The sequence below is a fragment of the Alligator mississippiensis genome, chromosome 11 (assembly GCF_030867095.1).
Source record: "Alligator mississippiensis isolate rAllMis1 chromosome 11, rAllMis1, whole genome shotgun sequence".
In the NCBI taxonomy this organism is placed as follows: Eukaryota; Metazoa; Chordata; order Crocodylia; family Alligatoridae; genus Alligator; species Alligator mississippiensis.
The window spans coordinates 42,573,375-42,599,739 of NC_081834.1; the positions used below are offsets into that span (position 1 = coordinate 42,573,375).

At 46.6% G+C, this 26,365-nt stretch overlaps 1 protein-coding gene across 1 annotated transcript in view; it reads right to left on the minus strand.

The window, feature by feature from the left end:
* Window positions 1-3,933: 3,933 nt before the first annotated feature.
* Window positions 3,934-26,365, minus strand: part of LOXL1 (lysyl oxidase like 1) — a 35,315-nt gene continuing 12,883 nt past the window's right edge. The window contains exons 2-7 of the mRNA XM_006269134.4: window positions 16,234-16,342; window positions 10,820-10,957; window positions 10,114-10,270; window positions 9,028-9,123; window positions 7,814-7,929; window positions 3,934-5,573 (exon numbers count right to left, since the gene is read on the minus strand). Of these exons, the coding sequence (XP_006269196.3) occupies window positions 5,567-5,573; window positions 7,814-7,929; window positions 9,028-9,123; window positions 10,114-10,270; window positions 10,820-10,957; window positions 16,234-16,342 (623 nt within the window). The 3' untranslated portion in view covers window positions 3,934-5,566. The remainder of the gene's footprint in view (window positions 5,574-7,813; window positions 7,930-9,027; window positions 9,124-10,113; window positions 10,271-10,819; window positions 10,958-16,233; window positions 16,343-26,365) is intronic.

The window sequence follows — 26,365 nt, forward strand, 5'->3', positions numbered from 1 at the left end:
AAGATGCCATTTTCTTTCCAGCTGCAGGCCCCAAGAACTGTAGTTCATAGACAAAGGCTATATTGCATTGAGCAGCCACCTTTAGGGGAAATATCTGGGAACCTAATCACATTGAATCCCTTATTATAAATCTTAGCCTTTGGGCTATTCAGCTTGCCTCAGCATTGAATCATCACAACTGGGGCTGAGGGCAAGAAAAACAACTACAATTTTGGGAGGGGGGGATTTCTGGCCATGTGAGATGGGGAACAGTGAGCATTTGGGTAGCTTCAAGAGGCAAGGTGGGGGTTAAGAAAGTTGGACCTCAGCAAATTGAGATTGGGAGGGGTTGGGGGTGCAGGGTACTATGATGGATGCTCAAGAAGAACTTGGGCTTGATGAGGACTGGCTGGGTGGGGTTTTCAGGCCTGTGTTTATGCAGGAGGTCAGGCTGCATAATCATAATGGGCCTGTCTGGCCTTCAAACGTATGAATCAGGACAGGGGGTGGGCTGCTGCTTTTGTCTGGGGATGCAGCCAAGTGCTGTTACATCCCTGCCATTGTCTCCTGATCAGGATGTTTCTGCAATGAAGTGTGGAAGAACCAGGGTGTTCCCATGAATAATTGCACTGGGGAGGACGAGACACCAGGCGGGCTCCATCCTGGAGAGGCAGAGACCCAATTACTTAACTCCATGTCATTGGCCCTCCTTGGACAGAAGGGCGGTGGCATTCCATGCTAGTCCCAGTTGCATGGAGGAGTGATTCCCAGACCGATCCCAGTTGTTGGGGGACAGGGATCTGGGTGGTTCGGGTGACCCAACATGCTAACTCCCCACCCCCACCCCAATGGCACCTTAAGTTATAAGGACTCGCACTCTATGTAGCATGGCACAGAATCAACGGCAGGCTGGTGAGAAAAGCTACAGGAGGGTGAGGGCATGGAGGAGGGAGACTGCAGAAACTTGGACTGAGGTGGGTTTGAAATGGCATGGAGACCTAGCAGAGCCAGGTGTCCGTCAGGTCTGAGGTTCATTTGCATGGGCTATTAGGCCTGGAACTGCAGAGGCTGCTCTGGGCTGGAGCTGATGTACACTGGTGTGATTCTTTTTTGGGGCTCCCAGACCTGGAAGAGCAGAAAGAGATGCTAAACAGGACTAAGAGACTTCAGCAAAGATGCAGCTTGCAGGGGTTGGAGGCGGATGTTGGGGGGGATTGGTGGGCAGTGCATCACCAGGGTTGAAGGTGCAGGACTGGGTGCTTCAGGCTAAGATGCTGGGGGAAGGGGTTGGGGAGGGGCCAGCATAGCCAGGGCTGTATGAGGGGCCCAGGACTGGAACAGCATTGTTTGCGTGTGTGTGAGTGTGTGTGTGTGTACTTACCTGGCAAGGAAACCACCATGTGTCTAGGTCCAAGAAGGCAGTTTTCCTTAAGCCTCCTGGCGATAACTGTTCTTCTGGCATGGTTTCGTACCCGCCGAGGTGTTGGGGCTTAATGCCCATTTTATGGAAATGGGAGGCTTCTCCCTAGCTTGTTCCTGTGGCCATATGGCTGAGGGCAGGCAAAATCTGGAGACATCCAAACCCCAAGCCTCCAGGCTTGGGTCTGCACATAGGATGCCCGCCAAAAGACTGGAAATATCGGAAGCTCCTGGCTGTGGGTGGAGGATATGTGCTGGTTGTAGGGCCACTTACAGTTCTGGACTGACTCGTGGATTTGGATTTGATTTGGCTTGGAACACGAAAAATGTCTTAAAAAAAAAAAAGTGTGTGTGTGTGTGTGTGTGTGTGCGCGCGCGTGCTCAGAACTGCGGCTGCTCCCTAGAGGAGTGGTTGTCAACTGGGGGTATGCATACCCCTAGGGTACTTAAAAAGGTCATGGGGGCACGGTGGGGGGGGGGGGGGGTGAGGACTCCTGCCACTGCACCCACCCTGGCAGAGGCCTGGGGACCACATGCCCTCCCTATCTGTGCATGGTTGGAGGTGGCTGCCCCTGCATGCTGGGCTGTGCCATTGCAGCTGCCCTGGGAGTGGTGCGGTTCCACGTGCATGCTGCGGCCTGGCTGTGGCGTTGAACTACTCCTTGGACAGCTGCAGCAGTGTGCAAAGCCCAGCACACAGCAGCAGCCACCTCCACCCCAGGCACAGATTGGCGGGGGGGGGGGGGGGGAGGGTGCACAGCAGTGAGAGGCCCCACCACCCCTCCCCCCATGCCCCTGGGTGTGCTGCCCAGGCTCTGATTGTCCCATGACCTGGCCCGGCTGGGGCCCCCTTCATCCCAGCCCCTTCCCTGTCTGTGTCCCTTGATTTGCTCCCCCTGCCCTGCAGCCCTTCCCCACAGACTTACCTGCTGGGGGGGGTGGGGGGGAAGGGGAAGGGATGCACACGCACATGCGTGCTCACACTCAACCCCTTCAAATAATTTTGCTGAAACTTTGAGACAGAAGGGGTACACTTGTTAAAAAAGGTTGAAGACCCCTGCCCTAAAGGAAGTTTTCCTTGTTACCTGTCTTCCCATCCACCTTCCTCTAACCAGCAGGCATAACTGTCTGTCTGGTTGGTGCTATCAGCTTGAAGCTCTGCAAATTCCCTTGCCTCCCTCCCTCCCTCTTACACAGACGAGCGAGGGTCAGCCAGCATCCTGTCTGGCAAGAGCTCCCTCTCCTCCTGCCAGCGAAAGAGTTAAGTGCCGGAGGAATGTGTTGAACAGCTGCCACATTCCCCTCATGCCTTTCTGTCTTTGCCTTGACCTGCTTTCCCAGGCCCTGCTGCAGTGCCTTATTTTTGAAGGATTGCTTGTCTAACCTTGGGACCATTGCTTGGGTCTTGGGGCGGGGGAGTGAGGGGAAATGGATGCAAATAATTTCTGAGGGAGCAGCAAGGACCAGGGTATGCTGCTGTGTTTGGGACTTTTGTCTCAGGTTCGCACTGGCTCTTGAAACAAGCCAGACAGTAAGGTAGGTTAGGGACGGGGGTTGCAGGGGGTAAGGAGCAGTCTTTGTGGGGATGTCGTGACAGAAGTTATAATCTAGAGACATTCCCTTTACTTAGAAGCCTGCAGAAGTTTGGAATTGGGAGATGGCCCCTCAGTTAGGGGAGATACTTAAAGAGATATCAAGGGTCTTTAGAGGTTGCTTACTGCTCCACAATTAAAGTTCATTGTTTAGTTCTTGTTTATGTATGCCTGAACCCAAGGATCACTGAAATGGGCTCTTGTGCGGTCCCAAAATTTCACCACTCACTCACCCCGGCATCTTTGCATTCCAGAGAGAGGCTGTCTAGGTGCTGACCTTCTTGCAGCAGGCAGTCTCTGGGCTCAGGTTCTCCTTTTTGCACACTGGTGACTTGTAAGAATGTGACTTAGGATCCCAGGGAAACAGGCAAGGAAGCCACTGTTCTCCACAAGGTCAAGTCAGATCTCAAAGCTTTCATTTTGGGAGGGAAGCACCCATAGAGTGTGGGTCTACCCTTAAACACAACAAAGGGATATGGTGCCTCCTAACTAGAACTGATTGAATTTTCGAATGCAAATCAATTCCTTCTGCCTCAACTACTGTTAGTGGTCTACACTCCCAGGGTGGGGGCTTCTTTCTGACTCTCTTTATCTAGCTGAAGATCCCCTGAGGTGACGGTCCAAACAAAACTCCAGATCCAGACTCCTCTGAACTCAGAGCAAGTCCAGAGCTGGATCAAAACACCACTGCTTGGTCCCATCTCTAAACACATGGCCGCAAGGATTCTCCAGTCATGGTAGAATGGATACCTCTTTCTGTTTCTGACCCAGAAAGGGAAGCATGAGTGTAGGAGCTAGGGGAATCCACGTCACATCACATTATCCCAGAGCAGATCTGTATTTGTAAACCTTCTTCCAGAGAACATATAGCAGTATCTGAGACCACCAAAAACAGAGCATATAGCAGTATCTGAGACCACCAATTCAGTAATAACATTAACCCTTCTTTATAGTGATTGGAAAAAAGACTTTATTTCAGTTGTCAGCTCACAAAAGAGAGAGGCACTGTATCACCTGTAAATAGCTTTAAGCCTGTCATTGAGCTCTCGTTTTTCATCGGGCTATTCCATACTGTTATGGAGCAAAGACACAGGCCTCAGGTAGGAAAGGTGTCGATCTAGTCAGGCTGAACCATACCCTCAGTGTTGACAAAGAATGGTGTGGAGTTTGGATCTAGGGCTTTGGATGGGTTTCAACCACTAGTCAGTTATGAAGCCTGGAGAACTATAACAACGTGTATAGCTAATACTATCCCTGCAATAGTATTTCTTCAAGTACTTATGCAATATCCCTTAGAGTATTAACACTGAAGGTATTTGTCCCCATTAATGCCATATATTCACTTGGTATGCGATTCACTCCTCTGCAGAAAGCCAAGCCGAAGGCCTCTTCACCACTTAAGCTCTCTGCATTGGTCTTCTCTGTGAGGATGAACATCACCCTCTGTACCTTTCCCTTAGCTTGTGGGGCAGTGAAACCAGACCCATCTGCGGCATTGCTCAAATTCACTTGCACTTTTCATTCCATAACACTCATGCCCAGCTGGTGTTTGGGTTCATGACACTGCAGGGAAAGGCTGAACTTGAATTAAGAAATGATAAAGCAACAACCTATTGTGATTAGTTGTTCTAAATCATGACCATAAAACATCTTTCCAGTCTTATTTAGGGGTGGTAAATCCTTCCCCACTTTTTATTTCATTAAACAAAATATAAATCCTGAGCCTCAGTGAGGTTGACAGTATCCTATTAAAACTCCCTGCCAGATTCAGAGCTGAATTACAGCAATGTAAGTTAGGAGTCGTTCCACTAGCTGTGCCATCCACATGAAGTGGAGTTGCACGTTGAAGAACTTTATTTAGATCGTAACTATTTGTGGCAGCCAGGACCGTCTCTTTGTCCTGCGTTGGTACAGAGTCTAGCATCATGGGGTCCCAGTTCATGACCAGAGCTCCTAGATACTACAGAAATACAAATAATAGACTAAAAGTAACTGGGAAGTAATGTTACAGTTACTGAAAGCAGGTTCAAGCCTTCTATGTCTGGTAAAGGGGTGGGGGATCTGTAAGTAGAACAACTTGGGCTTGACAATAGACGTTCTGACTACTCCCAAGTCCAATTACACCAAAACCTTAGCTGTAGTCTCACCTTGAGATGGTGGAGTAGGATTTCTAAAGCCACAAGAGATTCCACCATTAAAACACAGAAGGGCACAGTTTAGACAATAGAGCTATCTATTGATATAGTGTGTAATCTACAGGCAATGGCAGTGCGTGACAGAGTAACAACCCTGGTTTTATTCAGTCTAAAGTATCAGCAATCTCCACTTGGAAACAGAATAAAAACCAAAGATTAAAGAAAGTTAAGTATAAAAATATTTAAAATAACCACTCTTATTTCACTCATGTTTCTTAAAATTAAGCAATGGGTTTGATCTTGAGAAGTTGATGGATTAGAGAAACATCTGACGTGCCCAGTGTCTCATGTCCCAGAACAGGTCATTCCAAGTGCCATCTTAAGGGCTGAATTTGGGTGGAGAAGTCAGCGTCATGTGTTACCCTTCTAGCCCTGTTTGGATCAAGACCTGTGAGGGGAAGATAAGAGGAGTCAACAGTTTGAAAGAATCATAGAAAAATAAGGCTAGAAGGGATCTTGCATGGTCGTCTAGTCTGGCTCCCTGCTGGAAAGCATCCCAAACAATGTTAGTCTAGTCTGCTCTCAAAAATGTCCAAGGGTGGCGATTCTACAACCTCTCTAGATAAGTCTGTTCCAGTGTTCAATCCCCCTCAGTTAGAAAACTATTCATAATGCCCAACCTAAGTTTCCCTTGCTGCCCATCAGCTCTGTGGGCCATACCTTATTTTAACTGTGAGGCATCTGATGGATTTAGGTACCTATATGTGATCCTATTCCACCCCACTGGATACACTGAAAAGCATCCATGCACCTACTTTTGTAACACATCTTCATCTTGGCAGTAAGGCTAAATCACAAACAGCAGCAAGGGACCCACCCACATTTTGCATTAACTGTTTTCCAGGGTCTTGATCTTGGTTCCCTGTGCACCTGTGCTGCAGTCAGGACTCAGCTCCTACCAGCCTGGAGCAAAGCTCCCCATCCTCCGTCCCCTGAGCCATCACAGTTTCTGATTATGACGGAAGACAGCAAAGTCTTTCCCCGTTAGAGCCTGGAGTCTAACCTCCAGCAGCCTTGGCTTGCCACTTTTTTTTTTTCTTTCCATTCAGGACCAAGCTTGAGCCAGGCTTCAAATACTTTTTTACGGGAAAATTTAAAGCAAAACGAAATTACTTAAAAAAGAAAACGAACGCCCTCTCTCATTCCCCTCCCCTCCCCACTCGGTTACTTTGTCAAAGTCAACAGCCATCACGCGGCAGTTCTGGGAAGCCTTCGCTGCTGGATTCTTGTTTGTGCTGGCTTCCCCCACCCTGTGTGGTTATGGTATTAATAGATTTGCTTCGAAGAAACACCAGAGTGATTCCCAAGCACACAGAGGAGGCTGGGACAGGACTGCAGAAAGGGAAGGAAGTGTAGCTCCAATAATCAGTCACACTGTGACCAGGATCCTCAGCCTGGCACCGTTTTGCTTACCCCAGCTGGGCTTGGTGACTCTGTAGGAGGTGCTGGAAGCAAGCTTAGCATGCAGTATCCTTCTGTCATCTTGGCTTGATCCCAGCTTTCTCTACTCTACTGCTGCAAAACACAGCAGCCCTGATGTTGCTGTAAACTGCCTCCCTGGCTATTTTGCAGTCCACTTCCTCAGCAGCCTCCAGGCCCTCAGAGACTTTGTGTGCTCACACAATGGGTTAATGACACAACTACAAGCAGAGGCCAAGTCTCCAGGTCCCCAGTCCTGTGTATCCATCACTCAAGTATATACAAGGCAGCAGGACACAGGGGGCAATCCTGCATGCTCAGGGAGTGAGTGATGGGGGTGGAGGCATTGGTTGGGGAGAGAAATTCTATGAAACTTGGGTTGTTCCTTGGGTGAGAACTCCTGAGCGAGATATCTTGTGCATAAGGCTTTGTGAAGACCAGAGACTGATGGTGAGTAAGGGCAGCAGAACAAGGGGATCTTTGCTCTGGGGCAGGAGCTGTTTGGGAAGCAGGTCATTTTGAAATGGCATCTGGATCCAAAACTCTTTTATTTAAGACAGAGGTGTCCAACATATAGCCCAAAGGCTGGATCTGGCCTGTGGTGCCATTCCATCTGCCTTGTCAGGCTACTGGTGAACAACCAGAAACTGGGGGCATGGCTACCACAGATTTTGGGTCCCCTGGGACCTGCTGGATGTAACTGTCAAAAGAGGACTATGTGACATAGCTCTTGGGTGCCCTGTGACCACCTGGCTTGATGCCACTTGGACCCTCATTACCACCTCCAGATTCCTCCTGGATGCCTGATGGCACCCCACCAATGATGATCCCAGACACCTGCAGCTGCCACAAGACCCCTGCTGGTAGACCTGTGGATCTGGCCTAGGAGGAGGCCTCTTATCCAGATCCAGCCTCGAGCTCAGGGAAAGCCTGACATCCCTGATTTAACATGCAAACCAAAGTCCCACTAGGCCCTCAGGTGTAGCCATGGTCCCTCAAGGTCTCTTGCTATTTGGGTACTATTTCTTCATTATTTCTGACACTGCCTTTTCCTACCCAAAGGTCCATTTCTCTTTTCTTCTCCAACCCACTGAGAAGAAGCCAAGAAAAACAGAAAGGAAGACTCAGAAAGAGGCAAGGCAGACACCACAATGATGGGCACCAGGTACGAACCCGGACAGATAGACAAAGAGAGAGCAAATTTCTTACTGGGCAATTTTGCAGTTTGTAGTAGCCACGAAACGTCCAGTATAATGAATGTTGCACCTCACCACGTTGTTGGTGAAGTCTGACTCCAGTACTATGTATTTTGGGTTCACCTGAACCTAAAAAAGACAAGCAAGAAAAGAAAAAAATCAGGAAATAAATCCTCTGGCAGGCCCATCTAGACCTCCAGTTTGCAGGTCAGATCCAGCCTACGGAGCTGTGTCATCCGGCTCACAGAGCTCCCCAGGGGTCAAACAAAACTGGTAGTAGGGGAGCAGTGGCAGTATTAACTGTTGTTCTTCCGATGCCAAATTTCTGAACTCATGTGGGGGCCCTATAGGCTGGACAGGAGGCCGTGCATAAGTGAGGCAGTATTTGGGCAGGCGGGGAGCAATTTGGACAGTGCAAGCTGGATCCACATGTACAGAGCCTGATTTTGGTGGCACAAGATGAGATCAGGGAGCATGGGACCTAATCTGGGCAGTGCGGAGCCCGATCCCTGGAGATCTGGCCCACATACCAGCCCTGTGCCACTCATATGGCCTGTGGGGCCAAAAGGTTGAGCACCACTGGTTTAGCCTATTTAGATTCAGCTCTCTGGAGCAGAGGCTACCTACTACTCTGTAGAGTGCCTGGTCCTGTTCCCAATTAGTCCTGTGGCACTACTGTCCTTGCAGAGAAAATGGCTTTTCAAGCTGACGCAATAATCTTTCATTGAAGTAAATGGGAAAATTCAGGGAGGGTCAAATTCAACCTTGGCATAATTGTTTTTCACTTCCTTTGCAGTCAATAGCATTATACCTCTTCACAGCAGGGTTTAATTTTGTCTAAGAGTGTTTGTGTGTGAAAACAAAGCAAAACAACGCATTTCCATGAATCTTTTACCCAGGATGACCTCTTATTGTTTAATTTTCATTGTCCCCCATTCCGTCCCACCACTACTATTGTTATTCCTAATTGTCAGTATGTAGCTTGTAATCAAGTATTTGGTGGCACTCAGGCATATTTCTGATTATTAGTCATGTTTATGAAGCTTCACATGAACAACACTTTCTTTAGACAGATGTTCACAAACCGGATGACCAATAGGAGGTCTGGCAGCACAATCAGACCACAGTCTGGGACACAGTGTACCAAAAAAATGCTCACCATATATTGCCTAGCTCTATTCATCACCATGACCCATAGCTAGAAGTCCAGGAGGCCAGAGAACCAACCTTTAAGATGTAATTGCCAGGTTGTACGTCTGTTATGTCAATCCACTGGCAGTCAATGTCAGCGTTATAGGTGTCATAACAGCCGGGACTCAAGCCCTGGGAGAAGAAAAGAGCAGTATTCATTAGCACAGGAACTTGAAAACCAGAAAAAAACCATTATATCAGACAGTTGCACCTACCATATAGCCCAGGCCACAGGATTTAATCCAGTGACTCTTGTAGTGAGTCCAAGCAGGGTTTGGACTTTGCTTTCTACCTCTAGGTCTTCTCATTTTTTTCCCTTTCCTGGTGTTCCCTCCCTTTCCTTATATAGGAATCTATCCAGGAGTTACACATGTTACTCCATTTGGAGCAGATTGTGTGTGTGCCTGGCCTGCATCTTCTACTAATGCTAATGTAAAACACAGGTTTTCTTGTGTTTACTGGAGTGGATGTTTGTGTCCTTCAGGAATGACTCCTGAGAGAACCCCTTTACTTAACTACATACAAATAGGTTCATGTCTTCTTTGCTCCTCCTTATATATCTGAACATTAGAAGTATCTACCTGCTGCAGTCCTATATGCGCAAATGTAGCATTAGAGATTTGGATTGCTGCACAGGCTCAAGATTGCTAGACTTTCATTGTGTAGCAAGGGTGCACCTTACTGACAGCCCAGCTGCTCTGAGATCTTTCTTCTGCGACTACTGGATTTTCCACTCAGGGTAACGCAGGGAGTGGAGAAATAGTGAAGAATTTGGAAAAGATCCCTATGCCCCTCCTGTCCCAGCACTCTGCAGCACTGGGGAATCACTGGGATAAGTCCACCTGCTCCCTCCATGAGAAAGGTGTACCCCATCCATGGCATGATGCCCTGCTGGAGAGTCAAGACCAGGTTTTGATATAGTTCCTGTAGATGCCTGTCCCCACCCTCACCCATGTGTGTGTGCAGTCGGGGGGGGGGGGGGGTGCATCTTGGGGAAGAGTGCCATGCATTAAGCCATTTGGTTTGTACTCAGAGGGAGGTAGAGCTAACAGCCGTGTTCATGAGTGCTCCCCACCCCACCCTCCAGATTTTGCTGGCTGCCATCCCATCTCCTGGTCCCACCTGGGTGTGTGATGTGCAGGCATAGCGCTTCAGGTTCCCAAAGTCACAGGTGGTGTCCTCCAGGCAGAAGCTGGCTTTGTGTCCTTCTGCCACCTTCCTCCCTGTGGAGGCATCAAGCAGATCGTAATGGCTGAACTCATCCATGCTGTGGTAGTGCCTGTGAGAAACCCAAGGGCAGAGATGCCTGAATCAGGGTATATGCCAAAGAGACACTTGGGGATGAAGGCTGGGCTGGTAGCAAGGGCACAGAATCAGCCAAGGAAAATGAGGGGCAGGGTAGAAGAGCTAGAAGGGGGTAGGGAAAGTTGTAGAACCCCACACACCAGAAATGTGCCACAAGGCAGGCAGCCCCCTTAAGGCTTTCATATCCAGAACACATTGGGCATTTGGGGTAAATGTAAAAAAAAAGGAGAAGACAAGCTAATGGGAGGAAAAAAAGACAGAACAAAAACCCAAAAGGGCTGGAAAGAGGGAATGAGAACATGGGGAGAAGAAGGCAAGATGGTGATGATCAGGCAACCAGGGGTAGCTTTAACTCTAAGCATTTTAGTTTCAGCCCAGCAAAGCACTTAATGGTCTGCACCAGTGCTTTGCTGAACTGGAGGCATAACCAGTGCTCCGTTGCCTATGGCAGTTCCCGGCTGCAAGGCCTGATCACTCCTAGGGCTGGCAGGGCCCTGGTGAGGGTTGGATTCCCCCAACTCACTGATGGCAGCTGTGCCATTCCCAGGTGTGGCGTGGCCGGTTGGGCAGGAAATCTGCCGTGCCCTGGTTCTTCACCCGTTGAGGAAACCTCAGCAGAACCCGGATGTCGTAGTCGGTGGCCTCAGCAGTGTAGGCAGTGCTGAAAGGGTGAAGAAGAAGGAAAGTTGGAGTTGCCTCCTTTCATTCTGCATGACACTGAAGCCTTGGAAGACCCAAAGGCTTGGGTGGGATAAGGTGCCAATAACCCTGCCAAGAGGGGAAGTTTCCTTCCATACACAGGCATTGCGGGCTTCTGAAATCAACAGGAGCTTTCTTACTGATCTCAATTACTTCTGGATTAAGCCACGTGTCAGAGCCTGGGGCTGGATGTCCAAATATTCAGCATCCACAGACAGACTTGTATTCCCCATTGGCTCCAGTTGGGATTTAGACCCCTCTCCACCTGGCCCAGATTTTCCCAGCACTCAGCCCCCTAGCAGCTTCCAACGCAACACTGCTGGCCAGGTTCCCAAAAGGGCTTCATGACTAACCATCACCCAACAGTCCAGGCTCTTCCGAAAATCAAGCTGCTTATTTTGTTGCTCACAGGAAAGCTGAGTTCAGCTTAATATTCTGGTTTCAGCAACTTGCTTTTTGAAGCTCAGCTCAGCAGGAGACAGAATAAAAACTAGTGCAGGCAGGTTTGAAAAATAGCAGCCAATGATTCTGCACAAAGACGTTTCCTTAGTGGAAAAAAATCTAAGTTTTTGAAAGAAATAGGACAGGGACCCCCCGCCCCGAGCTTGCCAAACAAGTTGTATTTTTTGTCTGAACTCTCAGCACACACAATTTTCCCTTTGACTACGGTCACATCATAGTCTGCTAAGTAACATCAGAAGCTTCTCTACTTAGCCCTAAGTTCTCGCTCCACTTAGCCAGGAAGGGTTGATAATGAATTATAGTCCTTTCTCTATTTTATATCACCCCCTCTTCCAGGGGAGAAGGATTACCCTGTGACAAGCCTGAGGAATTAGCAGGTACTTTGCTAAATTGTTCAGTTTATGTGGTGCAGAATTTGCTGCCTGTATCAGCTGGGCAATATACAGTCCAGCTGAGCAAAGCTGCCAAGCTCAGAGCGGGCCCTTTGGAGAACATTTATTTTGAGTACAGGAACAGGTCACAGTTATGAAAGTGCTCTCAGCATTACAGCGTGGGGAAGGTCAGATGAATGATTGTGATGAGAAAAAAATGAAAAACAAAAAATCCCTACATAAAATAGCCTGGCTCCTTGTTAAAATTCCAACCAGCTGTGCCTTCCAAGTCATGGCTGTTTAATTAAGCCCAGATTCAGATAGTCTTACCCTTGGTGAAAAACAACTGACTGCACTGAAATTAGTGAGAGTTATGGGCTGATAGGGTGTCATGCAGGGTGAGGTATAGAATCAGAAATTGCCCAACAATTAAAAAAAAGCTTCATTATTTAACACAAGAGAAATGCTAGCTAAATTCCAGTCTTTTCTCTCTTATTTAATGTAACACTAGGCACCATGAGATTCAGGGGATGCAGCAGAAAGAGTGTTCAGGGTCTAATCTACATTACAAAGTTTTGTCTGAATAACTAAGCTGACTCGGGGTGCAAAAAGGTCATTCCCCCCCCCCCCCAAATGTTGCTAAGTTTGCAAAACCCCTAATGTGGATGCAGCTCTGAAGACAAATGAGTACTTCTATTGTCTTAGCTTGCATTGTTTCAGGGTGACATCCTATGGATATGTTGGTAAAACCTCCCACTTTAGCCATCATATGCTGCCTTTCCACTCTGCTGATGTACCTCACCCAGCACAGCTATAGATGGAGGAACTCTGTCATACAGAAAAGCCCTCAGACCAACCCGCAGGCCCCAATTTGAAGCCTAACTGCCATTAGGGGTTATGAACCTATCTGTCACTTGTGCCTCTGAAAGGGGTTACGAACCTATGACCTAGACAAATTGGAGGACTGGGCCAAAAGAAATCTCATGAGGTTCAACAAGGACAAGTGCAAAGTCCTGCACTTAGGAGGAATCAATCCCATGCACTGGTACAGGCTGGGGGCTGACTGGCTGGGCAGCAGCTCTGCAGAAAAGGACCTGGGGGTTACAGTGGACAAGAAGCTGAATATGAGCCAGCAGCGTGCCCTTGTTGCCAAGAAGGCTAAAGTCATACTGGGCTTCACTGGTAGGTGTGTTGCCAGCAGGGCAAGGGAAATGATTATTCCCCTCTATTGAGCACTGATAAGGCCACATCTGGAGTAGTTTTGGGCCCCCCTCTACAGAAAGGATGTGGACAAATTGGAGAGAGTCCAGCAGAGGGCGACAAAAATGGTGAGGAGGCTGGGGGCATGAGTTAAGACTGAGGAAACTGGGCTTATTTAGTCTAGAGCAGAGGAGACTAAGAGGAGACTTAATAGCAGCGTTCAACTACCTGAAGGGGGCTTCGAAAGAGGATGGAGCCAGGCTGTTCTCAGTGATGGGAGATGACAGAACAAGGAGCAATGGGCTCAAGTTGCAGCAAAGGAAGTTTAGGTTAGATATCAGGATTAATTTTCTCACTGGAACAGCCTCTCCCCAGAGAGGTGGTGTCATTTCCATCCTTGGGGGTTTTCAAAACCTGGCTAGACAAAGCCGTGGCCAGGATGATGTAGTTGGGGCTGGTCCTGCTTTGAGCAGGGCTTTGGACTAGATGTGACCTCCTGAGGTCCCTGCCAACCCTAATTTTCTATGATTGTATTTGCCACTTACTAGGTCCCCAGCAAGGATCTTGGGATGATCCTGCAGGGGCTTAGACTAGATGACCTACGGAGGTCCCTTCCAGCCCTACTTCTCTTATGATTCTTAGGGTTTGCTTTAATAACAGCGTGGATGCCCCAGTGCTGCAGCCAACATGAAAACCAGACCATCCTTGGCAGCTAATAACTTATTCAACAAACTCAGCCTCCCTTTGCTGCACACTCATCATAGCCAAGCTGCTCATGATTTCCTCAAATGCATGGGTCATTCAGAATGAGTCACTAAGTCATTCCTTGATCTGAATGTCCAGGAACATTTACTGTAACTGGAATGCAATAGTCAAGCCATTGTTTTGATTGGACACAGAGGTCACACAGTATTACATTTCCCCCCCGGTCTGAAGGGATGCTTTTAGGATCAGATTTCTAAAGTGAACGAGCACTCATGTCTAGAACGCTACCATTCACTTCCTAGTAATATTCCCAAATATTTCCATCAAATTCCACGAATATTTTGAGCAATAAACTTATCTGTTAGACTCCTCATGAAAAGCAGGAATGGAAATACCAAGTCCCAAACCCATGAGATTGTTCCTAACATCATGAGATGCTAAAAACAAAAAAGGTTGGATTCTTTTTATTTCCCTACCAATTTTGAGCCATTAGTCCTAACAGACTCCACCCAAGCCTAGCAGTGAAGCAAAATGACTTAAGCTTTTTGCCACCACAGTCCCCTTCTGAACCATTTGGTGCCCTGTTATTTAAGCTTCCAACAAATATCAGGATTAGAAACAACCTTCACTTTTTGAATGCAATTCTTATGAAATGCCTTTACTCCAAGAACTTGGGCTTAAGCAACTTGAGCCCATTGCTCCTTGTTCTGTCATCTGCCATCACTGAGAACAGCCTGGCTCCATCCTCTTTCGAAGCCCCCTTCAGGTAGTTGAACGAGAATAAAAGCGAGAATAAAAGACTCTAATATAATTATAAGAGGCCACAATACTGAGGGCACACAAGGGTATGAACACAGCTGGAAAAGTCTCTGGTTTATTTGAACTAGCAAAATCCCCAGAGACAATTTGGGGCAAAGCACACCCATCATCAGCCCTCATCTTCTTGTGATTTAAGATTATGAGGTCCAAGTCCTGAGATGCCCAAATGAGACACACAAGAACATAAGAACTGCCATTTACTGGGTCAGACCATAGGTCCATCTTGCCCAGTCTCCCATGTCACACAGTGGCAAAGAGTGGATGCTGAAAGGGAGAGTGAACTGGGTATGACCAGGGTTTTTTCCCCACTGTTCCTCTCTCGCTTGCAGCCTCCAGCATTTCAGTTCGAGGAAGTTCTGATTCAGAAGCTGTGCCCCTAACTCCCATGCTTAGCAGCTACTGAACTTTGCCATGGTGTCTACACTACATTGGCATACACACAGCAGTGGCTAACTACCCAAAACCCTTCTCCAGCATGCTTTGGGCATAGGGTTGGGGTCTCTAATAACAATGTGCTTTTTAGCTAGTCCAAAGTTCTGGTCAAGAACCAGGTCTTCATGCACCATTCAGGAAGAGCACAAACCAACTGCAGACACTTCCTCAGCCTGACAAAGAGTATCTATATCCAAAAGCTTGCAGAGAAGAAATTGTCCAACTATTTGAGTTGGTCTAATAAAAGATATAGGATTTACTCAAAGAACCTTTTCTGCCTATGAACCTAGCGTAAGATTTTCAGAACTGCTTAGCACTGACCCTTTGACATGAAGTAGGTCCAAGGCAAGTACTTTTGAAAATCCCACCCTATACATGTAACACTGGGAGATGGATGGAAAACTGAGACTATTTCAGGACATTTTGAATTTTTAAAAAACTTACTTTCAAAACTCCAGTGAAACATAGGGAGCAAGAGGAAGACAGTTTCTTTCTGTAAACTGTTTTGTCATCAATGAAACCCCATTTCCCTCCCAAAAGCAGCAGCTTTCATTTAAAAGTTTTTTACCTCTGTGCCACTGACTCTGAAACCAAGGCATGTGCAAAAGAAAACTGTAAAACAACACAATGGAATCACATTTATAGTCTTGTAGCTCCCTGCCTATTTGTGAAGAGTCCATTTCCTCTGTTGTCTCCATTTCCTCACACCTCTGAGAGCACAGCTGGGACTGGAAGTGGAACAGCAGTGTTTCAGACAGTGCCTGAATGATAGCAGGATCTTCATCGTGCTTATCTAACACCAATCAATCCTCAAGAGTACCTACCTGCTCTCTGGGTCCAAGATCTTTCAAAACTCAATCAGATTTTTGGAGGCTGGCCTGTCATTACTTCTAAGGTGGAGACAACACTATCATCAACCGCCAGTATTCAACTATCAGGACTCAGGCCCTCAAGAATCAAAAAACTGGTTTAAATATCATGGCATTTCTTAATAACCAGGAACATCATCATCATCATCTTTGGTCGTTAAGTTTCATTGTCTATAGTGTCTACAGGTGAAAGCTTTTCTCTGTAACCATGAGGGCTAGAAACATTTATTTAAAAAATAAATTCTCACCCAATCACCTGACCCTAGAAGCCAAGGTAGCGGTAGTAGTAGCAGTAGCAGAAGTAGTAATAATAATAATGATAGCTAGAGCTTGTGATGAAATAACAATAAATGGTGGCACTGAATCAGACATTTCTTTACCTGGCAAGGCACTTCTCTTCAGCAGCACAGCGCAGAGAGTAGAGGTGAGCTCTCTGGACGTAGGTGGAAGCTTGGACATAGTTTGGATCAGGCACTAAGTCAGGGAGGCCTGTAAAAGATGGAGAGACAGCCTGAGAAATGCTCCAGCAAAGCTGGAAAATGCCAGAGTCAAGCCTTGTGATGTCCACTTAAAGACAAATGGGGGCTGCTTCATGCGTGCGGCTGACACAGCAGTATTCTCAGACTTGGAGGCAGCCGCTCCTGACCTCTTTGGGAAGGTTTGCTTCAGCGACTGCCATATTTTTTTAATTTCAGCTAAAGATGGAAAATCCTCCCCCGCTCCCTCCCCTTGTGCTGGCAAATCCGAATCTTACATTTTCAAAGGCTGGCTGCCCCATCTCTCCTCCTGGAACTGATTAAATGAAAGATTTCATTGGCTGTATTAGCCATCAGATGTTCAAGGGATTTTTCCTGCCCCCTTCCAAATGAGCAATGGTACAATATACCTTAGTGCCAGCCTCCATGTTACCAATGACCTAAGTAGGGAGATACCACCATAGCTGGGTGGCCCTTCTTATTTGCCAGTATATGTTAGCTGTAAATTAACCTAGCAGTGGTGAAGGGGTAGACTTGAAGCTTTGATAACATGCCACTGAGCCCTCTTTGTATCCACAGCCAAAAAGTAGCATGAAGTCTCCGCAATGGCAGCTTTTGATCACCTGATTCCCAGGCCAAAGTCCGTCCTGCTGCATCACCCACACCTCTCCCAAAGGAAGCTGGAGATGAGAAGAGGCTCACCTAGACCTTAATTCTGGGAGCTGTGATGATGTCAAATGGGGCAGATGGGAATCTTTCAAGCAAGTGACTGCCCTGTGCACTTGGCAAGCAGAAGCCTTGAATCAGCTCTCTAAACTCCAGTCAACTTTGGATCATGCTCAGATCCTGACTGAAGACAGGCCTACCTTGCTGAGGGCATTTTGCCACTGACTTCATTGGGGGCCAAGATTTTACCCAAGGGTCCCTCATTCCTTGTGAATTCTTCGGCTCTTCTTTGGGATTGCTGCACTTTTCATGTGGTTTCACTAACTCTTTTCTTGCCTGTTAAACACCCCTGGTATTTTAATTATTTTTAAATCTAGGTTATTTCCAGCTGTCTCCATTTCAGTGCTACTGCAGTGTTCCCAAAGTGCTCCAGGGCAGGGAATGAGGAAGGAAGGACAAGAGAGATTTTTACTGCTTCTTCTGTGTCTGCCTTACAATCACAGCATTTTAAAGGAGACACGGCTGTCTAATGATTACAGCAGGGGAGAGGGACTTGGGCTATTGGGTGCTATACCTAAGTCTGCCACTGTGTGAGCAAGGCATCTAGCCTCTTTTCATCGTCTCCAGCTGGAGAATACAGAATTCCTTTAACTTCTGGTAATGCTATGAGTTAAACAATTGGTGTTTATAAAGTGCTTTGAGAGAGTTGGAGGAAATGTCCTATAGAAGGAGACATTTTTCTTATGCACTAACTTATGCAAATATGATTACACACACACACACACACACATATGTACACACACACACACGCACGCATACATACATCATTATAATTAGTTAACTAGCTAAATAAATAGAAGACGATATAGACATAGACAAAGCACACAGACAGAATCCAAGCCCCCTAGTTTCACCCCCCAAAACCATCTATGTTAAAATAGCTTTATGGATTTTGCTAAGTGCCTTGCTACACATTACACTGTGAGCTGTACAAGTGTTGATTGGTTTAGTGCCAGCTTGCAGTCATACCTTCAACTTGAGCAGCACACCCACCTAAAATGAACATATAACAAGGCCCAAAGTGAAGCCTTCAAACATTAGGAAGTGCCAGGGTTAAGACTGCCTGTACAACCTCAATTTGGCTCCTTTCGGCATGTCCAGGCTAGCGCGCATGTGCAGTTTGTGGCACCTCAAGCTGGTTGAGGTGCTGCAAACTTCATGAGGTGCACATGCAGCTGTTTGCCGCACTGCTAATTTGCAGCGTTGCACCAAAAGTTGACACTGGGAGATACAGGTATGCAAAAAAAAAAAAAAAAAAAAGAGCAGTGTGGTGCATGCAGCAGTAGTGTGTGTCGTCAGAAATGGGGCCATACTATGGCTGCCAGCCAGGCTCTGTGCAGCTGCATTGGCAACGCTGCTGCCCTCAGAGGCTCCAAGGACTCCAGGTAAGGCTGCTGGGGCAAGCAAAGGTACTGAACCCAACCTTCCCTACCCCACCCAGGACAATTTGGCATGTGCCACATATGGTGGGATGTGCCCTGGGGCACAAAGCAGCGGCACAAATATGTGCCACTGCTATTTGTGCCACAGCAAATGCACAGTCCTTCATGTGTACACTCATTTATATGTGCCCTCTGTTCTATCCCTTTTCTTTTTTTGGACTAGGTACCTACCTCATTTTCTTGAGGCCTTGACTTTGCTACCTAAATAACTGTCACTGAAGACAGCTTGGTGGTTCCCAGATTTTTCCACTACGGACTTCACTTCCAGGCCCCCAAAACACACTTCTGGTTGCAAGCCCTGCTTCTATAAAGAAATGTCTGTTGGCCTCATGACCCCGCTCGTAACTACATAAACTAACTGGGGGTTGTGACTTCAATTCTAGTAACTTTCATATAGTTTGTGTGTGTCATTTTTACAATCTAAAAAAAAAAGCAAAGTGAAGGGGAAAACCCCCCAGAAATACCAAATTTCAGCTCAAGCCATTATATTTTTGTCAAAGTGAAAAGCAACAGAAAATGAGGTCTGTAAAAGCAAGATGCTAGGGACTTTTAGTAATATAGAAACTATATAAAATATATGTAATAAAATATAGCATAATGATATATTATTATACTCTATCTTATAGCTTTAGGGGTCAGAGCAAGATTCTCAGTCTCAGACTACTAGAAATTTTATCATTCACCTCTTCGCTGCAGAGGTATTTACCATATGCTTATGCATGGTCCAGTCCAATTCATGCTAAAGTTAATGGAAAAAAGATTAGTGAATACAGTGGAAGCCTTAAACTCTCAAAGACCAGTCCCAGTATGCAGAGTGTCCCACTTGAAAGCTTTTTTTTCCTGGGAGTATTCTTTAATTGGGGTTATTCCAAAGTCCAAATCAGGAACCTGGAGGGAGAGTCATCAGGATACTGTAACAACAAGCTGCAGTAAAAGCATCTGGAGACAGGCTTCTGGAAAAACTCAGAAGCCATCAGCACAGGTGAATAAGGTGCCCACTGGAACTTATTGAGAGACAAATGACTGTTACAGCGCTAGAAACAGAGGTAAGAACATTGCTAGAGAAGAGGATGCTGGCTGCCATAACACAGGAGAGCGATTAAGATTTGGCAAGGGTATAGACAGAGGCAAATGGCCTGACATACATTAGCCTCGAAAAGGGCTTATGTCATGGCTATATCCATAGCTGAACACTAAAGAAACCGTGGTGCCACCAAACTGTCTGAATCCAAAAAGTTAGCAGTGCGAAGATATTGTAGGTGGTCAGTTAATGAAGGCTCACAACCTAGGACAGTCTCCAGTGCCTTGTCCATTCCACTTTCTGCAATCCATGTGTCTGGGGCTCCTACCACTCCCCCAGGGACATTACAACACAGCCAAAGATTTTAAAGCAAGTAGGCTCTGTCTGAATGTGCGAAAGGCTCCTTTGGGAGAACTGCGTTTACAGTTGGCTACTCATTGCAGCAAACAGATTTCAACCCTCCATAGCAGCCAGGGAAAATGCCCAGAAGAGCGCTGGAAAGATACTTGGAGCTTGGCTGAATTGAAAGCATCTGGGCTTTGTTCCCACACTGAGACCCAACCCTTCTCTTGGGTGGCAGCAGGTTGAAATGGGCAGAATAGCCTGCACCTCAGAGCTTGTATTTCAGGCTGTCTGCACACTCAGGCAGCCTCAGTTACTCTCAGCTCACACTTGCATGCCTTTCTTTACATCAAGACAGATGCCTTTCTCCATGGAAGGTGAGGTTGTAACCTCAGGCTTTTGACTCAAGGAACTGGGGGCCAGGCATAAGCTTCTAGTCCCTTTGATTTATTCCAGCCCTGACTCAGGGATCAGAACACATTGCATGTTGTACAGATATTACAATCAACAAGGCATATGAACACAGCAAGAATACAACATATGGGTCTCTTTCCATCTTGGATTGTTGTTATATCTTCTCCTGGCCCTTTATGTTTCTCCAGTACAGTCCCATCAGGGTCTCTTGTTTCAGGACTACAAAGCTAGGAAAAGTAAACTATAATCTCTAGTTTCTCAGGCTTTGCCAAGGGGTGTTTTTCCTCCTCTCTTTAAGACTGCATATTAGTTAGCTATGGCTTAGCACTAGCTTATGCTTATTCTTGTGCATTTTCCTCAGAGACCCTTACTCTTTAGGAGCAAAGCCTTTACTGGATGATGAAGCCTCACAGAACAAGCAGACAGAGGCAGGAGATTTACAGGGACCAAAAGTTGCTGGGTGATGGGATGATATGGGGATGGGTGGAGGCTGATTCAGCTTCCAAAACCATTACAGAGCTCAGTTGGAACTAGAGTTTTATTCCCCGGGGCCCCTGAAGGGCAGTGGAAAGAGACAGACATGATCCCATTAGTATGAATGAGGGAGCACATCTGGCCAGATGGTTGGGGGAAGCAGGTAGAGATGGGGTTCTTGGTATCATTTATGACTCTTTGCAAAAGTCACTTCACTACTCTGTTCTTCCTCCAAGAGGCTCAAATATCATCCTTAATGGGTTGGTAGCATTGAAGTGATGTTGTAGCCATGCTGGTCCAGAAAATATGCAAGAGACAAGGATTTTTGTGGGCAATACCTTTTATTAGACCAACTGGATAGTTCTGATAGACAAGCTTATAAACACAATGCATTCTTCTTCAGGTCACCTTCAACCTCAATGTGTTGATATTTATCAGTTTTAGATCCTACAGCATGGCAATTGTCTTCCAGAGGACTGACCACCCATCTGGGGTTCAGGAGGCCTGGGTACCAGTTCTTTGCTCTGCTACTGATTTTCCATAGGACCTTGTTCATCTCCTGTGTGCCTTATGGTACAGTTTTCGCTCCATGTGCCATATGTGCAAACTTCTTCCTGGCCATTATTTAGAGGCATGGGCTGAATACGCTGCCCAAATGCACTTTTTGCCACTTCTCCCATGTGTTACAGCCAATGCCCCAGCAGAGTCACTCTCTCCCCTCCCCCCAAAGCTAACTGGGCCCCCAGCCTCTCTGTGTTGTGTATTTCAGAGCACACAGTCATGTGACAGCCATTATCATTTGGATTACACTTTCTAAGCCATCTGTTGCCTCAGATCCACAGCCCTGTGTCCCAGAGCAGAGTAGCTCAAGGGAACGCCAGGCCATCTGGGACCCCTGTCCTTACTGGACCTTCACCAGGCTCACCCCTCACATGGGGTTTTTGAGTTCCAGAGTCCTAGGCCAGGATCCAGTTCTTGTTAGAGTCAGTGAGAGCCTTTACACTGGCTTCGACTGGAGCTGGATAAGGCCCTGAAGTTTGGATTATTTTTTTTCCAAGAGAGCGAAAAGAACAATGCCTTCTTGTTTCTTGGATTGCTTTCCCTGGAGAAATCACGTCACTCGATTGGATCTCATTTCCTGCCTCTATGCTTGGTCATTTCTGGTGATGTAATACACAGGGGGATTCGAACACAAAGACAAGAGGTTGGAAGTCAGGGGTTGCAACGCTTCCCTTAAAGGGGCAGTTCCCTAAAACAAAAATAAAAGACACCCTCCCCCCCCCCCTCCCCCCCCCGCTTCCAGCTGCTCAGCCATGCTTTGGAAAGGGTGTCCAGGATTGAGCCCCATCGTGTTTGTCAGATGATTTAATACATCCATTTAGAAGGGAACATGGTCAAGGGATGTGTCATCATTTATAAAAATAAGGTTTCCTTCTCATTGTTTATAAGAAATTCTTGGAAACTTGAGATAGCAATCCATCTCTTTCACCAACATGGATTTTTTCTCCCCAACATGTATATTGTGTGTCTGGGCTGAGCAGTTTGTTATCATAGGGCTAGTCCTGAACTCAGTGCCAGGCTCTGTTGTTATTCTAATCACTCAGCCCTGCTGGGTTATGCCTGATGGTCTGTCACTGGTGGGCTGCTCATCCTAAAAGTTGAGCTGCCCACACAGGTCTGTTAGCATTGGATTGGTCTCCAAAGCTGTGCTGCAGAAGGGGCACTCAATGAAGATGCCAAGATTTGTCTCTTATGCCAAGAATCTTCAACATACATGGCCATTAAGAGAATAATCACTGAATGTAAAACACTTTTGATTATGGTTTAAGCAGCTATCAAATCTAGCTGTGAAGGAACCACAGCTGTGCTGGAAGGTGACAATGATGGATGGAAGAGCCTCACAAAGGTCATTAGAGTCCAATTCCTCTGTTCCTTTTTAAATCAAGAAGCTTCTTTCTCTCTTCTGTGAATTTAGACCTCGTAAAAGAGACAAATCACAGCAGCCCCAACACACTCGTTGCTGACATATCTCAGAAAAGGGGAAACATTTTATGAAGCCTATATCAAGATTTCCCTTCCCTTGTCCCCATCTTTTTTTTTAAAAAAAAGAAATTCTTAAAAGCAAGCAAAGGCACAAATAAAAGTACTAATAAGTCAAAACATTGGAACTAACAATCAAGCTAACAATCAAGCTTGTTGAAAATGCTCTACTTGTTACTTGCTAAAAGATGTACATTTTGTGTAAAGATAGCAATGGGAGTTTTGTTTGACGCTCAAAGAATGGGACTAGGAGGAAAGATTCCTGGGTGCTGTTGCTAGCTTTGGCCACTGTCTTTCTGTAGGACAAGTTTCTTGGTCATGGTTAAAGGCAATCAGGACTTGTAGTAGAGACGGTATATTTTATTAGACCAACAAGATTTTTGCAAAAAACATTTTTTCTTTAATTGCAGCAACCTTGTTGGTCTAATAAAAGATATCATCTCTACTATGAGTCCTGATGGCCTTTTCTTCTAGACCAATACTTCTACAACCTGGATAATTTGGTCATGGTTAAGCTTTTCAGGAGGTGGATGTGGTACTCACTTGCACTACAGAGTATTATTGTGAATGAAAGAATGTTTGGAGCTCTATGAATAGAAAATGTTATTTGATGCCTCCAACATGGAGCATGTTTGAAATTAAGTAGAGGAGAGGATGTGAGGCTGAAGTGGGACACCAGAATAGGAAGGGGTTTGCCTTGAGATGACCTGTCTGAACCCCCTTTCAGGACAAGAAGCATCTCCACTGCAAAACTCTCTTGACAGTTTGGCTGGTGATTGGCCCTGTCTCAGTAGAAAAGGCAAGAACCAAATGGGTTAGGTTGACTAAACAAGCCCAGCCCTTCCCATAATTTTTTCTTCTGCCAACCCCAGGTTACAGTGAAGCCACTTGGGACTGAGGCAGCAATGGGTGAGCTTTGCTTCTCTGCCACCTATGGATGGTCTTTTAAGACCTTTTACCAGTTGGGAACCAACTGAGCTGGAGAGAACCTGAGATCTCATTGCAAATCTCTCCCCTTCCTTTCTTAACTAAAAGGCAGCAAAAATGGAGGGAGTATAGATAGAACAAATAAATGAAATATTTTTCCAGGTCTAATCAGCAGGACTCAGGGATGGAGAGAACAAAGCCCATAAGGAATTAAGTGTTATGTTCCTGTAACTACTACAGTGATGGGTCCCCAGTCAGGATCCGGTCTGTTGTCCACTAAAGTCAGTGGTAATGACTCCTGCTGACTCTATTAAGCATGGGAGCAGGCCTTGAGCTGTGGATACAAACACACTGTAGAGAGGACAAGGAATCAGTGAACCCCCAAAAAAGTAAAGAAAGGGCTGGGGGTAGGGCAGGGCATGGAAAGTAACCTCTCTGCATATCACATACCCCAACACCCCACTCCCTGCCAGGATGCAATATGGGTGATCTTTGCCTTCCTCTGAAGCACTAGCAATTGGCTGCAGAATACCAACCTCAAGAGCTAATGATGGTCTGCTCCAGCCTGGTGTCAGTGGGGTGAGACACAATCCTGGAAACTAATACTTGCTTCCCTACAACAAGGGGCCACGTTTGCTTTACAGGAAGCTCCTGTTAGTCAGTGGAATTCACTCTGCAGGTCAGGAAATGCCCTGCTTGTGAGCTGCACGTTACAGGCTCCAAAAGAGGAGATGAACTAGCATAGCAGAAAGTAGGATTCTGGCCCAGAGCAACCTAAAGTGTATTCCAGAGTAACAGGGCCTGAAACAATGTGCCAGGCAGCTTAAATTCCTCAAGTATTTTTGTCCCTTGGATGAATGATTTGGCATGTCTTGCTCCTCCTCTGCTCAGTGATAAGGCAATAATGCCCTGTGTAAGATCACTGTTCCTGGGCTTTGTTTCCAACGGACTGAGCCAACTCTGGTCAATAAGCCATTAAAAACAGAATCGCAGATAAAGCAGCTGATGCTGAACATTGCAGGAACAGACTGGCTCTGCTCCTCTCATTCCAGTTGGCTGCTGCCCTGCAATTTCTGCATGTACAACTCTGTTGAGCAAGCCACGAGGTGGCATCATATAGCATGTGGTGTTGTCAAGAAATACCACTCAGGTCTTGTAAAACACTATTCTGCCTGCAATAGCCAGGCAGTCCCTCCCCCCTCCATGGCAACTGTGCTCTGACCATGATAGGTAATGGGAGCACTGATCTCTCTGCACAATGAAAGACGGCTTGACAGGCCACTCATGGCATGTGCAGCCAGGCCTCTGCAAATGCCACCCCTGTGACAGGCCTGATCCCTGCCCATGAGCTGGAAGACATGGCCTGAGGCACCTCAATCTTATCTGTCTTGTCCCTAGTACATAGTCATGAAAGCAGTGGTGAACAGAGAGGCAATGGGTACTGGGAGCACACACTGAATCTGCAGGATATAGCCCTACCCATAATTGTACACATATATATACAGAGCACTGGAATGAAACCTCAGACACCTGGGTTCTCTGCCCAGCTTTGCCACTAGCCTGCAGGGTGATCTTGAGCATGTCACTGGTTCGTGCCTCAGTTTCCTCTCTGTAAAATGGGGATAATGGGACTGACCCTACTTTGTAAAGAATTTATTTGAGATCTACTGATGAAAAGTGAGCATCAGTGGGTGCATCTACATAAGAAGCTTACTGTGCAGTAGCCTAATAACACTGCACAGTACCTTGCCAGGTAAAAACTGTGCTAATAAGCTACTGCATAGTAAGCATCACAAAAATCCACGCACTAGCGCTACTGTGCAGCAACTGTAGTTAGTGTGCATTTAGAATCATAGAACAGAAGGACTGGAAGGGACCTGTAAAATCAAGTCAGGTCCCCTGCCATGAGCAGGAGGTAGTTGAGCTCAAACGAGCTCAACGAGGTGCACGTGCAGCCTCTTCTTGAACACCTCCAGGGATGGCAACTGCACCACATCTGCTGGGAACATGTTCCAGATTCAAGTTAACCTTATGGAAAAGAAGTTTTTCCTTATGTCCAGCTTAAATTTTCCCTCAACTAGCTTGTGCTCATTGGACCTTGCCCTCCCAAGAGGTGCCTTTCTGAAGAGTTGCTCCCCTAGATCTTGGTGTTTGCCCCAACATACTTGTAATCAGCTATCAAGTCACCTCTCATTCTTCTCTTACTCATACTGAACAAACCCCAATTCCCGGAGTCTCCCCTCATAGGCCCTATCCTCGAGGCCCTAAATCATCCTTACTCTGTCCTCAGATGTCTCCGCATTTCCCCACAGCTTGGTGTCATCCGCAAACTTAATCATTCTGCTTTCCACTCCCTCATCCAAGTCATTGATAAAGATGTTAAAGAGCACAGGCCCTGGGGGACACCACTCAAGATGGCCCTCCAGGATGAGGCCATCCCATCAGTTACAACTCGCTGGGGTCAGCCTCTGAGCCAGCTGCCAGCCCACTCAACATAGACCAGTCTAGTCCTGTACCCTCCAACTTAACTGAGAGAATCCCATTCAGTTAGTACTTCATTAGGCAAGTACTAAACTAAATGCACAGTAACTACTGCACATTAATGAATGTGTAGATGTGCTCAGTAATTATTACTTAGTGGTATTAGAGA